At 48.4% G+C, this 14,941-nt stretch overlaps 1 protein-coding gene across 4 annotated transcripts in view; it reads left to right on the forward strand.

Moving 5' to 3' along the window:
- Positions 1-14,941, forward strand: part of PPP2R2D (protein phosphatase 2 regulatory subunit Bdelta) — a 48,060-nt gene that overhangs the window by 27,261 nt on the left and 5,858 nt on the right. For all 4 annotated transcript variants that reach the window (XR_005380791.1, XM_038579147.1, XM_038579149.1 and 1 more), the window contains 7 exons: positions 1,322-1,419; positions 5,187-5,352; positions 5,755-5,867; positions 9,130-9,307; positions 12,818-12,982; positions 14,056-14,225; positions 14,296-14,387. Coding sequence is in view for 3 of the 4 variants with exons in the window: in XM_038579147.1 (XP_038435075.1) it covers positions 1,322-1,419; positions 5,187-5,352; positions 5,755-5,867; positions 9,130-9,307; positions 12,818-12,982; positions 14,056-14,225; positions 14,296-14,387 (982 nt within the window). In the remaining variant the exon portion in view is untranslated. The remainder of the gene's footprint in view (positions 1-1,321; positions 1,420-5,186; positions 5,353-5,754; positions 5,868-9,129; positions 9,308-12,817; positions 12,983-14,055; positions 14,226-14,295; positions 14,388-14,941) is intronic.

Raw genomic sequence — 14,941 nt, forward strand, 5'->3', positions numbered from 1 at the left:
GTTTCTTTAAAAAAAAGGAAGGAAAGACATCCCAGGCAAAAGAATTCAGTGTGTGTGTAAAGGTCATGCACAGCGCAGGTGAGGTGAGAGCTTGTTTCTCCGGAAGTTCTGTATGAACCATTTGGCGAAAATGTTAGTGCACACCTTTAAGATTTGTAGGACTTATGGCAGCTTTGGGGCGGGTTGGGGGGAGTTCTTCAAGCACTTTCAGTTGTGGGGTCTGTTTCTTAGTATTGGACACACTGGTCACAGTAGCTGTGCAGCAGTGTTGATCTCTGAACACTCCCGCTGCCTCCGTGGGGCCCTGCTTGTGCAGAGCACTCACAGCTGGCCGGGCCCTTTGCACTGGTGTCCCAGCAGCAGGGGTGGGTTGGTGCTGACCCAGCTCATCCTCGTCCTCTCAGCAGCCAGAGAGGAGATTGTCCAGGGCAGCTGATGAAGGTGACAGGTCCCTGGGTGGAGGAGCCTGCCGACAGCAGCCTAGACAGCAGCCTGTGCGGGACCAAGCCCAGGTCCTTGTCCTGAATCAGTCCACGCGCAGCGCCCCCGTGTGGGAGGAAACTGTCTTTTTTATTTTTCTTGATCCAGGAGTGCATTTCATGAATTCATGAAATTCATGAAGTTGACTATCCCTCTAGGCCTTAGCCTTAGGACACCTAAGAACTTTTCTTTCCCCCTTGCCTGTCTGTACCCTGTGGCCTTTACCCTTAATGAGCTGATGGCCAGGATCTTTGTGTGGATAATGTCAGAAATGTCAGGTGTCCAACCAGCAGTGTGACTAGGTGATGGTGTCATTCTCAATGGTAATGACTGTATCCAGTCAATGAAGGAGGTTTGTACTGTGTATAATGTTATTTTGTACAGAATCTAGCAAAAGTTATTGCAAAGAGTATTAAAACATCGGTTAATGTCATGTAAGAATCAGATTTATAAGTTAATATTAGGCATGCCTGCATGCATCATAAAATGAGACAGCAGTCTTCTAGGACCAATATTTTTGGTTTATTTTTTCCATTGACTTTCTAAATTTTATTCTGTATTCTTATATAAAAATAGTGCTGTCTAGATAAATCCTGGGGTCCTAGTGACCAAGCATTCAATCCACTCAGCAAAACCCATAAGCCCATATGTGCTCCTGGGCTCTGGGTGCCAGAACCACAATGGGCTGCTTGGGAATTACACATTTCCCATGAAAATGTTGCTTTATCCAGGGAGAAAGTTTTATATGTGTCTTTCTTTTGAATCTTTTTTATTGACCTTTGATATTATTATTCCTTTCAAAATCCTAATCTGGTGAATTATTTCTGTATTTTATTGACAGCTGACATCATCTCAACTGTTGAATTTAATTACTCTGGAGACCTTCTTGCAACAGGAGACAAGGGCGGCAGAGTTGTTATTTTTCAGCGGGAACAAGAGGTCAGTGATTCACAGTCCACAAGCCAAATGAAATCCAGCCTTTCTCGTGTCACTTGGAAGGAAGGAAAGGAGCACAAGCACTTTATCTCAGTCTCTGACTTCACTTAGATTCAGTTACATCACATTAACTGTTGAGAAGCTTATCGCGGGGGTGAGCAAGGTTGTGTTTCAGCTCCCTGACATCCAACCACTGGGCCCCAACTGAGTCCCTTGTGCCCGTGTCTTCGGGGGGCAGCGAGCAGGGAGTCCTTGCCCTACCCACAGGCTGTCGTGAGGACCAAATGCAGGATGTGGCGTGATGGAGTTCTGCCTCTATTTGCTTTCATCCTGTAAGTAATTAAAGTGGCTGTTGGTGAAAATCACTTCAGCCTGTGAAGGTGCTGGCTCCCAGTCCTTGTCCAGCTGTGCAGTGTGCTCCGAATGGCTCCTGCCGCACTAGCTGCAGGCAAGATTCTGTGTGTCCTGAGGGGCCATGAATTCTCTCTCCCTCCTCAGTCAGAGGTGAGCGACCCTGCTGCTGCCCTGCCCCCTGAGGGCCCCACCGTCCTTGCTGGGAGAAAGGGAGGACCCCAAAGATGAATTGCCCTCATGAGCAGTTTTTTTAGGTCACTCCCCCTTTTGGGGGGGAAAGGGCAGAGAAGCCCTCTTTTTCAGAATGGGGCGGAGAACCAGGTCTTGCCAGCACCGCCTCCCCTTTCTGGGGATCCTCATCAGAGTTCGTGATGACTGCTGATGAAGGAAGCAAGATCACTTGCTGTTTCGCTGGGCTGCTGTGCACATGTTTCCAGGCGAGGACCACGGTGCAGCCAGGCCTGGGTTTCTGTCAAGATCTGTCTCTTTCCCTCACAGCTTCACACATGAGTCCCTTGTCTGTGTCCAGGCAGGTCATGGGCAGTTACTTTCTCATCTCCAGATTCTAGTCTCTTATTTTTGTGGTAAAACTGATATGGCAGCTGGTGGGCCTCTGCTTCCTTCCAGTAGATGTGCAAGGCAGCGAATGCCGGCCCTGCCACCAGAGAGGGGGTGCCTAGGGGCATCTACGGGAGAGTGAGCCCTGGGCGCCCCCACAGTAGGAGTGGAGGGTTGCTCTGGTAAATGGGAAGAGATTTATGGGATGCCAGCATCGTTATTAAAATAGACCTGTTGCAGCTCTAATTTGGATACATCCATGTAGATTTTAAAACCTTTTTAATCCTATTTTTTCTGGTTTGTGATGGTGGAATTCTTTTATGGAGATAGTCTCTCTAGATCTTCATAGATGGTTTGATAAGTTTATAATTTTGCATTCTTTCCCCAGAGGTAGATTATTAGATGGTGCTGTTTTAAAAGAACTATGTATTTTATCCCTTTCAGCATCAGTGGAGTTTATTACTTTTAGCAGAAGGATTATTTAACAGATTACTGAGTCATAGCTGTTGTAAATTTAAGAGTTCACTTTTAGCTCCTTAAAGTTCACCGTTTTAATGGTATCCTTATAGAAAAAGAAATTTTTCTCATTTTTGTGAGTCACTAAACCTAAAAGATACTACCTTCAAATGTGAAATAGATTATAATTAAACTTAAGCATCTTGTTACAAAAAATGTTGGGCATTACAATTTTGAGAACCTGTAGCATGACGTGTTTTGTTCAGATGTATTAAATCATGATTAATAATGTGAGAGAGCACAATTATACAGCAGGGGGTTGTTAACATTGTTTAAATTTGATAATCCTGGCCATCTGCAACTTCATAAACCCTGGGCAACTGTTTTCCCCCATGTTTTTCTTCATGTTTTGGTTAACACAGAGCCTTCATGTTCCATCTATTTTGAAACTATTCCGGTAGTTGTCATATGTAACCCTCACTGTGACTTGGATTTTTCCAGTGCCGTCAGGTATGCGGCCACCGCCCTCCCTGCAGAGCGCTGGGGCACCGGCCTGCACGAGGCACACAGGGTGAGGATGCCACAGGGCTGCACTTGACGGCCGACGGGGGCCTAGGTGTCAACGTCAAGCCTGGGGGTTGGGGCCAGAGGGAGCTGTCGGGAGTTCAGTATGTGCACCAACGTGCCGTAGGGAACAAAGGCAGCGGGGTGATTTTTGAGTTTTTTTTTCTTTTTAGAGCAGCGCCATCCATTTCAAGAAGCCCAACGTGTCAGTGTAAGGTGAGCAGTTTAGGGAGGGGGCTCAGCTCTGCAGCTCACTCTGCAAACTATTCTGTTTGAGTAGTTCCTCTAGTGACACCAGCACTCCATGTGTCTGAAAACCAGATGCACCTTCCATCATCTTCCTGTCCTGCTTGTCAATCCTGTTCCCAGCTACTTAGGCTGGCAGCCTCATGGCTCTGGCTCTGCCCTCCCCAGGACCCACCTGCCGCAGGCAGGCACGTCTGTCTTGAGGCCCCTCCTCTCGCCTTTTCTGTACCTAACTCCTCCCTGGACAGAGCATGGACACCAGTCCCTGCCGGTGGGTCCTCGAAGCCTGATGTGGGGTCTCACCTATTAGACAGAGGCTTTAGGTGTGGGGGTTGGTGTGGCTCCTAACAGGAAGATGGGCCTGCAGTGCAAGAAGCGTCTGCCCTGGGCTCCCGTTCCTGGAGAGCGTGCCTGGGAGGATGGGCAGCACGTGCATGTGGGCACCTCGTAGAGCTGTTCCTATTCTGTTTTCTCAGAGTTCATTATAGTCTTGAGGTGTGGAACTAAGTGATTCCACAGATTTTTTTTTTTTTTTAAGATTTCCATTTCCTTTTTCTCATTGGAAAATTAGAAGCATCTGCTGGTATTCTCCTTACTTGTAGAGAGGGGTGCGGGCCGGAAGAGTTTATGCACCTCACACACCTGCTCATGGAAACCATGTCCTAGATCCTGGAGTCCATGCATGGTTTCCAGGAGAGTCCAGCACACAAAAAAGCCATGCAGATTCATAATATGCGATCCTAATTCAGAAATATAAAGAAATCTAGACATAAGGGTTCCTCCGTTTCACTTGATTTCTTTGACACACAGCCTAAAGTGTTAAAATATGTGATTTTAGGTGCTGACTATATACCAAGAATTAAAATCTTGGTATCCTTGGTTTTTAATTATGTAGTATTTTTATTATTTCATAGAAAATGTCATTCTGGATACAGATGATTTCAAATTAATACAATTACATTTATGAACCCACCACCCAGGTATTATTCTTTCCTAAAAGAAAAGCAAGCCCTCGGCTCCTGTTGTGCTCTCCCCATCTTGTCCAGCTTTGTTCCCAGATCTTACCTCCTCCTTACTCTGCCTTCCCAGAGTGGGTTATTATTGAAGACAATATGCATCTCCCCAAGGGTGTTCTACTTTTAGTGTAATGTGTAGAAAAGTTTTATGTGTGAAAAAGTGCCATCACAGATGTCCTCTGCTGGGCTGGTCACCGCATGGGTGACTGTACCCCGGGGCGGGGGTGGCGGGTGGGGGTGGGTACAAGTGTGTTGGCTGGCTGTTCCCCAGCTGTGCGCCACACTGCACAGTGCTGCCCCCTGTGGGCCCACCAGCCTCTCCAGAAAAAATGTAAACGTGCAGGAGCCTCAACTGACTCCTGCGCAGGCCCTGCTCCGGAGCGCGTGCAGGGGAGCAGGACAGAAGGTCTGGGAAAGCCTCTGTTATGGAGTGTCGGAGTGTCGCCTGTCAGTTCTTGACCAGGGTTTTCTTGAACTTTAAAAACTGTGTGTGATCATTTTATATTCAGATTGATGGGACTGAACTTTTCTCCGCACTGTGCTTTGTTCATTAACACAGCTCATGTTTCCTTGCAGAATAAAGGCCGCCCTCACTCTAGGGGAGAATATAATGTTTACAGTACCTTTCAAAGTCATGAACCAGAGTTTGACTATTTGAAAAGTCTAGAAATTGAGGAAAAAATTAATAAAATTAGGTGGTTACCACAACAGAATGCTGCTCATTTTCTACTCTCTACAAATGGTAAGAGCTTTTATTTTTAAGTGGTTGTTTGACTTAGGATTTTATTTTTAATTTGCCGAGTGTAGCAAATTTTTACATTACTTTTTATTTTCTGCTTTAAACTCTGGGGAGAAAGTAAATTATTAGCTAGATAGCAGGTGATAGGCTAAAAACTTAAAGTATATAGAAGTGAGCACGTGCATACACTCCCCGTGTGGCATTGCTCTATGGCGCATGCTTCCACATCTTTACTTAATACGCTGACAAAATCCAGGTTTATCTCTAACTAGAAATTAATGTTCAAAGTCTCATAGCTTATAAATCAACATAGAACCACGTAGTTTTTCTGCTGTAATACTGGACTAATAGTGGTGCATGAATCAGTTTTTCTTTTAATATGGAAACTAAGGTTTTTATTTTCAGATAAAACTATTAAATTATGGAAAATAAGTGAACGGGACAAAAGAGCAGAAGGTTATAACTTGAAAGATGAAGATGGACGGCTTCGAGACCCATTTCGAATTACAGCACTGCGGGTACACACTGCCTTTCCTCAAACTACCCAGTTCTCTTCCTAGTGTGTCGGGGACAGCACCTAATCAGCTGGTAGAGAAGGCGGCCAGTAGGACTGCTGCAACACCTGCCTTCTCATTCGTGGAAGCTGCTTGTAATCCTAGTCGTCAGTTTATATGTGTGTTAAAATTGGGATTCCTCGTATTTCATTCACATAAGCTGGAAGTCACACGGTATCTTCAGAAAATCTAGTGATCCTAAAGACTCCTATCTAATCCTACAGAAGAAATCTCTCTCAGTGTGTGAGCTGCCTCACACTGCAGAGGTTGTAAATAGCACATAGGTGGCGGTGCAGTGCACATGGGACTCAGAGCGGTGTCCTGAAGGAAGCCTTGTGGGCTTTGGATGCAAGACGAGGCGTGCACGGCCAGGGTTCCCATTAGCTGGTGTCCTGTTAGCTGAGGCACACACTGAGCTTTCAGAATTCTTTGCCTGACCATAGTATCATCACTTCTTATTCTAACTGTTAAATTTTTTTAATGCTTTTTTTTTAAGGTTTTTATTTATTTATTTGAGAGGGAGCACGAGTGGGGGGAGGGAGATCAAGATAGAAGAGCACAAGCAGGGAGGAAAGGGAGAAGCAGACTCCCTGCTTAGCTGGGAGCCCAGCGCGGGGCTCGATCCCAGGACCCTGGATTCACCACCCAAGCCAAAGGCAGCCACTTAACCAGCAGAGCCACTTAGGTGCCCCTGATTGTTAAATTTTTAAGTATCCTTCATTCCCTTTTTGGTATCGCTGGGCACCCTTCGAAATGACCATTTTCATAAGTTCTGATACCTAGATTTTGTCCACATTTTAACATCTGTGAAATTGAGTAAAAGGAATTGAGTCAGGTCCATTGTCTTGTGATTGGCCCAGTGGTGCGCACCCTGGAGGGTGTGTGACATTGGATGGGCTCTGGGGAAAGAGGTGGGGCACCAGGACGCACCGTGCGCACAGGCAGTAGCGGGGGGACCAACGCTGGAAGTCGTTCGACATGGTCCCTAAAACCATCACCTGCTACATTTGAAGTCTGTTGGTTGGCCTATTTGTTTTTTAACAAAGTTTACATTGTTGAATATTGTTTATCAAGTGAAGACCTACATAGCGAACACATTGCAGATTAGTGGTGAGGTGCCACAGGGAGGGACACCACATTGCAGGGACGCTTCCCTGCTCCACACCCCACCGTAGCGACACTGGGGGCAGAGTGCATGTGGCCTGTCTCAGGTCTGTCCCTCATGCTCTCGGTGCTCGGTGCACCACAGTGCTGGGTGGTAGGTGCAGAGGACAGAGCCACAGCCCAGCAGTGGAGGCAGTGCTACCCATGGTTGGGAAGACAGCAGCGTGGCCAAGAAGAGCAGGATGGCTCATAGACTTAGGTCCAGAGTGTTGCCATTCGTCCAGAGAGTTGACACAGAGAAGCAATGTAATTGACTCAGGTCGAGTTTATAAAACCCTGATGTGAACCAAGATGTTTTGATGTAATCGTGGGCAGGTTTTGTGCCCCCGTGCCCCTGCTTTCACATCCATGTGGCTGTAATAAAGCCCTGTGAGTGACGGCACTGGGGTGACAGCTGCCAACATGTGAAACTCTGAGTGTGACAGAACAGAAAAGGCACTGGGTGCCCTGGGGGCTGTCCTTGCTCTGCCCTGGTCTCCTGTCTGTTACAGCCTTCCGCCGAGCACCCTCTCCCTGAGCTCAGCCCACTTTGCCACACCAGACGCTTGCATGCCTCTGCTAGAAGAACCAGGGGTCTTACTGGGCCCAGTGCTGGTTTTCTTCAGAAGCACTTTTATACATTCACCCAGACACACTTGGTCTAACTGGCCAAAGTGTCATTTCATCAGAAATGGCTGTTATTAACACATTGTGGTTTCAGAGTCACAGGCTGTAAATTGACCTTTGTGACTTTAGGCCCGTATTTGATTTAATTGCCTCTCTGAAAGCTAAAAAAAGGACTGCTTATCTAAACTTAGTTCGGTAGGAGTCAACTATTGCTCTTTTGAAATTTTCCTCTTAAATTTTTAGTGCCAGAAAAGGGACTTGGTTAGAAGGAGCAGCCTTTCTGTCCCAGCATGAGAGTTGCCATGTGCTTTGATCACTTAGGGACTCGTCAGAGGGCGGTGGTGGCCTGCCCTGTGCCTGCAGAACAGACCTGTCCTGCTCCAGAAAATGCTACTATGGTGTCAGCACCTAGCTGGTTGAAAATGAAGGAAATATTAATGCAGATTTCCCCAAGCTCATTTTTGCAGACTTTTGGGCAGAGCAGATGATGTGAGAGCTTTCCTCTAGACTTCCCAGGTGCTCCCTTTGGCTTTTAATTAGAAAAATAAGTTATTACTGTTAATTTTTTTATTTTGCTTTTAAACTTCTGCCTTCTTTCCCACTAGATGTCAGTGACATTGGGACTTTTTTCCTATCCTCACATGTGGGCACGATCACCCATAATGGCGCCCTGCCTCTTGTGTTGGCATTTGTGTGCTCACACCAACCCCTTCCTCTCATCTGTTGCCTGGCTAACTCCACTCTTTACCCGTTGGTGTAGGTGTCCTATTCCCTGACCACAGCACACAGCACAGAGATGGGTTTTTGTGCCCCTTAAAAAAAAAAAAAAGAAAGAAAGAAACTTTTATTAGAGTATGTTATACATACGAGAAACTGTATCTGCCATAGAGGCAAACTGCTCCATGAGTGTTCACAGGCTGACCTGCCCAGGTAGCCAGCACCAGATCGAGCATGGCACCTCCCCAGCTCTCTGAAGGCCCTTCTATGCGCTCTCCCATCCCTGCACCCCTCCCCAGCACAGGGTGTGTGCGCCGAGCAGCAGGGCACCAGGGCAGTGAAGAGGCCCAGGCACCTGGCTGTCACTCTTCAGGGCAGCAAGTGCAAGGACGGAGGGGTTGGTCCTTGACTGGGTCTCTCCACGGACACTTTATTGCCGGACAGCTCACTGTGGCTCCAGGGACGGGCAGGCAAGCGAAGCCACGCCGTTAGGCACCCATGCCCTGCAGGCAGTTTGTTTGGGAGCCAGTTTAATCTGCCGTGGTGCTGGCCGCAGGAGGGACAAGACCCTGCCCACAGCCTGTCTCCATAGCTCTGTCCGCTGGTCACTTAGGGTGACCTACAAAACTCTCAGCTCGCAGGGAAAATAGATGCGTTCCTTTTTGTTTCCTACTGTAAGTATTATAATATTATGCTGCGGTGATCTTTGTTTTGAATTCCTATTTCCTTCCATTTCTAGGTCCCAATATTGAAGCCTATGGATCTTATGGTAGAAGCAAGTCCACGACGAATTTTTGCAAATGCTCACACATATCATATAAATTCCATTTCAGTAAATAGTGATCATGAAACATATCTTTCTGCAGATGACCTGAGAATTAATCTATGGCATTTAGAAATCACAGATAGAAGTTTTAGTATCCTTCCTCAGATGGCCGTCTTGGCATTTGTCATAGGTTTGTTTTTCAGGGAAGTTCTCTGTGCGTGTCTGCTCCTGCATTACAGTCTGCTCTCATAAATGTGGCCTGCTGCCTGTGGTGTAAGGTCTCTGATTTAACGTGTCCCTAAAAATGGGAACTGCTTTCTACCCTTCGGGAAGGTTCTCTACAGAATGAGAATGACCTCAAGTCCATTGCCCTCCTGGGCTCCTGAAAGGTGATTTAAATAGTGTGTATGGAGGTTCCGTTAGCCTGGTCCCTCCCGCCCCACCCCGATCTGCTAGTGGAGAATAGAAGACACTGGCTTTGGGTAGACTGGTGGCTAGTCATCCAGTCCGAGGAGTGACCGACCGCGTAAGCATTCTGTTTCAGAAGACAAGCTGTTGAAGGAATAGACATTCAGGTCTTTTGGGAAGGCTGCAGTGATGCTGTTACTGTTCCAGTGAAAATCTACATACTACTGGTAGTCACCCATCTTAAAAGTTGTGGATTTCTCCAGAAATGAGAGTCCTGTCATTTGTGCACATCAAGGGGCCTCATCAGAATTTCTCATGCTTGGGAGCATTGTCAGGCTGTCCAGAGGCGCTGCAGTCGAGATGGGGTTTGGCATGTGTGTGCTCCCTTGCACTTGAGGAAATCCATGAAAGTTCTACGTTTCACACTTGATTTTTATTATCTGTTGTCCTTTTACTTGATTTGGTTATTAATTTCATTAGTTTGCGAAGAAAGCGCACAACAGTACAGTCATTTGTGTGGTGCCGGCAGCTAGCGGAAGCCGGACCCCCGCACGCTGGTGGCCAAGGTGCTGGGGAGCTGACGCCTGCTGTGTCTCTTCTTTCTGCAACTTTGCAGGACTTCTCGTCTTTCAGGGTTCATGCGTGTGGGCCCTGCTTTCTCTTTATTCTCCTTAAATTCTTATATTTTAAATCCTTCTCTTAATACATGACCGTTTTGAACAGAATTCAGATAATTCAAGGGAAGTTCTTCCCCCTTAATCCCCCCCTTCAAAGGTTTAACTGTTGTAGGCGGTTGATGTGTACCTTTCCAACATTTTTATGTCTGTGAAAGGAAGTTTTTGTTTAAGAATGACAGGGCTCATCCTCTACTCAGTGGTAATGAAGTTCCAAGCGCTCGGGAGTGTCAGAGGCCCCCGAGTTCAGCTTGATTGTTGTGCCCAAGATTGCGAATCCGAGAAACCACCGAGGAGCCGACACCGATGCAAGCGCACGAGGGTTTTATTAGCAAGCTCGAGCTTGCGTCCAAGTGTGCCCGACACAGCGGAGCAGGGACTTGGACCTCGAAGTGGGTTACAGCTGGGTTTTTTATAGGCTGGTCTAGGGGATTTTCAGAAGGGGTGGAAGAATTTCTCCAAGTTCTGTTTTCATTCTGATGTGGGGCTTTCAAGGGCATCGAATGAGACTTTCTACCATGGGCGTGGGCTCTGTTGTCTTTCTGATAAGGGATTACCTGCCGAGGACATTCTGCAGTTTTTCCCATAAAGTTCAGCTCTTATTCACAGGGGCCTAAGATGGCTGTACTTGTGCTAATGCTAAACTTTAGGTGGGATGGTCTTAATTTTTCTCGGCCTCCACGTGATGACCTTAATTAGCATTAGGTCACTCTGTCTGCCCAGGCCTTTCTCCTCCTCTGTTAACCCACGCTCCTGGGGTGCTGCCTGCGGGTGTGTGGAACCCGAGAGCCCATGGGTGCAGAGCTGTCAGCACAGGGCCCGTGCATGGCAGGAAGCCCCTGCCGTCAGCCTCATCTTTGTCGTGATGCATCAGAGCTCTCTTTCCCTGTCGGTGATGCAGGTTTGCGCTGCGGGATGTGTTGTACACGCTGCGAGCTGTAGACCGTTTCCGGTTCCTCAGCGTTGTGGCAAGTGGCTCTGCTCCCACGCCTGTGCACTCACACCTGTGAGCCTCGGTCCGTAGGACAGGAGCTGCCTAGCAGAGCTGCGAGTTGGATACTTTGTGTGGGCTTGGAGACAGGGCTGCTCCACCACCCCTGAGTGTTTGTTTTAGGTCCAGAACACTGGGTCTTTTGAAAACAACTTTGCACATCAGTAAAGCCAAAATAAGACCATTTTTAATTTCTTTGATAATAGGTAAGTCAGAGTATCTTCTGTTAATTTACTGCCCATTAATGTGAATTTTTTTCCTGTCCTTTGTGATTTTTCTCCTGTGGGAAGCTCATCTTTTTCCCTTCATGATTTGTGAGGACTCTAATTCATAAGTGATTTGTGTACGCAGTCCTATTTTTCATTGCTTTTATAAAAGTTTGCCCCACGATCATGTTTCAGATGACCTTCCTTGTGACCTAGGTTATGAAACACATATACTTTCATATACTTAGATCCATTCATGCTATTACTTTAAAAATCCTTCTGATCTGCTCACATGAGAGCCCTGGTCCTGCCGTGCCCCATACCTCTGCACCTGTCTGCATACCGACAGCCATCTCCTCAGCGCACTTGGGGCTTCTTGCCTCCTGGTTACCCTTGCACATCATGCCCTGTGTGAGCAGGGCACTCTCGGGCTATCGAGGTGTGTCCCCAGCAGCCTGTGTGGCTTCTCCACAGGGCTGGTGCTGACCGCTCCTCCCTGAACCTGCTGGGAGCGCTGCTCTGGCGCTGAAGGTCCCATGAGCTTCTCCGGACTCCAGCAGCCCCCCAGGGCCACTGCCTGTGCTCCGATATCCAGAGACGAGCTGTGGTGTCAGCTTTCTTACCTGTGTCAGTTGGTTCCATCATGGCCCAAAGCCAAACTCTATCCTTTCCTTGTTTTTTTTTTTTAGTTGAGCAATTTCTATATTTGGGAAGCTACAACGTTAACACTGTTCTTTCTTTTTTTTTTTTTTTTTTTCTTTTTAAAGATTTTATTTATTCATTCATGGGAGACACAGAGAGAGAAACAGAGATACAGGCAGAGAGGCAGGCAGGTTCCTGCAGGGAGCCCGATATGGGACTTGATCCTGGGTCTCCAGGATCATGCCCCGGGCCAAACTGCTGAGCCACCCAGGGATCCCCCGTTAACACTGTTCTAACTGCTTAGAATGAACTCTTGATGGCAGATCCAGAAAAGATTCTTGAAAAAGCAGCATCTTGGAATTTGGCAGTTCTCTTCTGTGTAATTTATGGATAGAAGTATGGAATTTTTGTGCAAATGTGGATGCTTGCTTCTTTTTCTTATTCACATCATTAAGCATGTCTGATCTTGCTGTGAACGTCTTCCCATGGAAGGTTAGTGCTAGCAGCAGGAGGCAGGCAGTGCTGGTGTGTGCGTGGGTCCGGGCCCGGTGAGGCACATGGCAGGAGTTGGAGTGGTGACCCGGGTGCTCTGACTGGCATGCTCCTCTGCATACGGTCTGGAGGATCACCTCCTGTACGTGTCTGCCCTTCACCCTCACTGTGGGCTGTTTCTCACCCACTGTTTGCTTGAATGTGGACCAACGCCCTCCCAGCGCTCTGCCTTAACTGTGCGTCTCCAGACATCGTAGACATCAAGCCTGTGAATATGGAGGAGCTGACGGAGGTGATCACGGCGGCCGAATTCCACCCGCACCAGTGCAACGTGTTTGTCTACAGCAGCAGCAAAGGGACCATCAGACTGTGTGACATGCGCTCCTCGGCCCTGTGTGACAGACACGCGAAGTGTAAGTGCCCGGAAGGTTCAGAATATCGGTGTTAATCCTCGTTTTCCAGGCACAAGACCATTTCCCAAGACTTACCGTGTCCTTTGGTCTCCTTAGCCCTGTGCAAGCGTAGGACCTGCTTTTGATCATAAGTCCCAGGGTGGGCCTTGGTGGCACCACGCGGACTCCCCGGTAGGTGTCCTGTGGCGGGGCAGCCCGTAGTGTTACTCTGCCCAGAATCTCAGTGCTTCGTCAGAGGGCTCCCCGGCGGCGTCCGGCCGAGAACCATCTGTTGCCTCTACCTCTGTGCATTAGGACCTCGGCTGAGGCTGCCAGGACGCATCTCACTCGTGACGGTTCTCAGCTGTCGGGATGGGCTCTGTTCACAGTGAGCTTTTGCTGGACTTGAAGCCAGTTCCCTCAGGCGAAGCTCTAGCGCTTTAATCCTCTGAGCCTTGAAGTTTCTTCTAGGTGAGGAAAGTTTTGTTTTTATGTTTAGCCATAAAGAGTAGGCCCAGCCTTCTAGGAAACCGGAAGTGTGTGTGTCGTGCATTAGGTCCTGTGCTGAGGACTGTTGTGTACTGGAGACTGCTCGTGTCCCCAGGGCACGGACAGGTGAAACCGTCCTGTCAGGAATGTGCGTGGGATTTTCCCGTCCTGTGACACTTTCTCCCTTGGCGCAGGCCACTCACTGATCGTTGGGTGTGTCTGGAGTGTCTCCCCCTATGAAGTGCAGGGACGCCAGCAGTGCCCGACCTTAGGCGTGCTTGCTCTAACTGGCTCTCAATAACCTTCTTGCCTTATTCTCATTTTTCTATGGCTAAATGTGTTTTAAAGAACTCCTTCTATAGGGCTCCTGCAATGAAGAGTGAGCCTCCTACAACGTGGGCCTATGTCTTTCACGAGCGGGGGAGGGGCAGGGAGAGAGAATCTCAGTCAGACTCGGTGCTGAGCCCAGAGCCTGATGGAGGCTTGAGCCCATGACCCCGAGATTACAACCTAGGCCAAAAACGAGACTTGGTCACGTACCTGACTGCACCCCCACCACACACGTCTGGTTTTTAAACAGAAGCTGAAAACTTTGTGTTTTTCAGTTTTTGAAGAACCCGAAGATCCCAGCAGTAGGTCCTTCTTCTCAGAAATAATCTCCTCCATCTCCGATGTGAAATTCAGTCACAGTGGTCGGTACATGATGACCCGAGACTACCTGTCGGTGAAGGTGTGGGACCTCAACATGGAGAGCCGGCCCGTGGAGACCCACCAGGTGAGGCTGCCACACAGGGATGGCGCCAAACGCGCTCAACACTGTCTAACCTGCCTGTGGTTTCATTAAGGTCCACGAGTACCTGCGAAGCAAGCTTTGTTCTCTGTACGAAAACGACTGCATCTTTGACAAGTTCGAGTGCTGCTGGAGCGGTTCGGACAGGTAGGGCCTGCAGCGCCACGGGCCTCCTCGGGGGCACAGGGGCCGCCCAGCCAGCTCCCCCGCACTTGTGGTCCCGTCCGTATTCACACAGTACACGTGCTAATGAGGTTCCTTTCAACAAAGTTTAAAATGCGTTTTAAATATCTTAAAAGTAACTGATTTTGTATCATTTCCAAGATGAGCGAGAAGGCCAAGCATGGTGATGGCCACATTCTAGTTTGCCTTTTCTTCTGGCGGGGAGAAGAAAGTGCCCTCCGAGTTCACTGGTGGTTGTGCTTGAGCAGCAAGAGGGGTGGGTGGCTGACGGGAAGTCCTGGCGGACTTTACAGGGGGGCAGCTGTGGTGTCTCGGTGGGTGGTTTTGTGCACATTCTTGGAAGACAGTAACGGCGGGCGGGCAGGCCTGCTAGGGGTTGCGTCTTCGGTGTCAGACAACTCCGCGCATTTCTGGGTCTGGAAAGACACTGTCCTGCGTCGTCTCTAGTAGAATTGTGTGTCATGTGGGGCCTCCCCGGATGCTGTGACAGAAGGCCTGTGCTGCTGGCCATAAGGGAC

This window comes from Canis lupus, chromosome 28 (assembly GCF_011100685.1).
Source record: "Canis lupus familiaris isolate Mischka breed German Shepherd chromosome 28, alternate assembly UU_Cfam_GSD_1.0, whole genome shotgun sequence".
Lineage (NCBI taxonomy): Eukaryota > Metazoa > Chordata > Mammalia > Carnivora > Canidae > Canis > Canis lupus.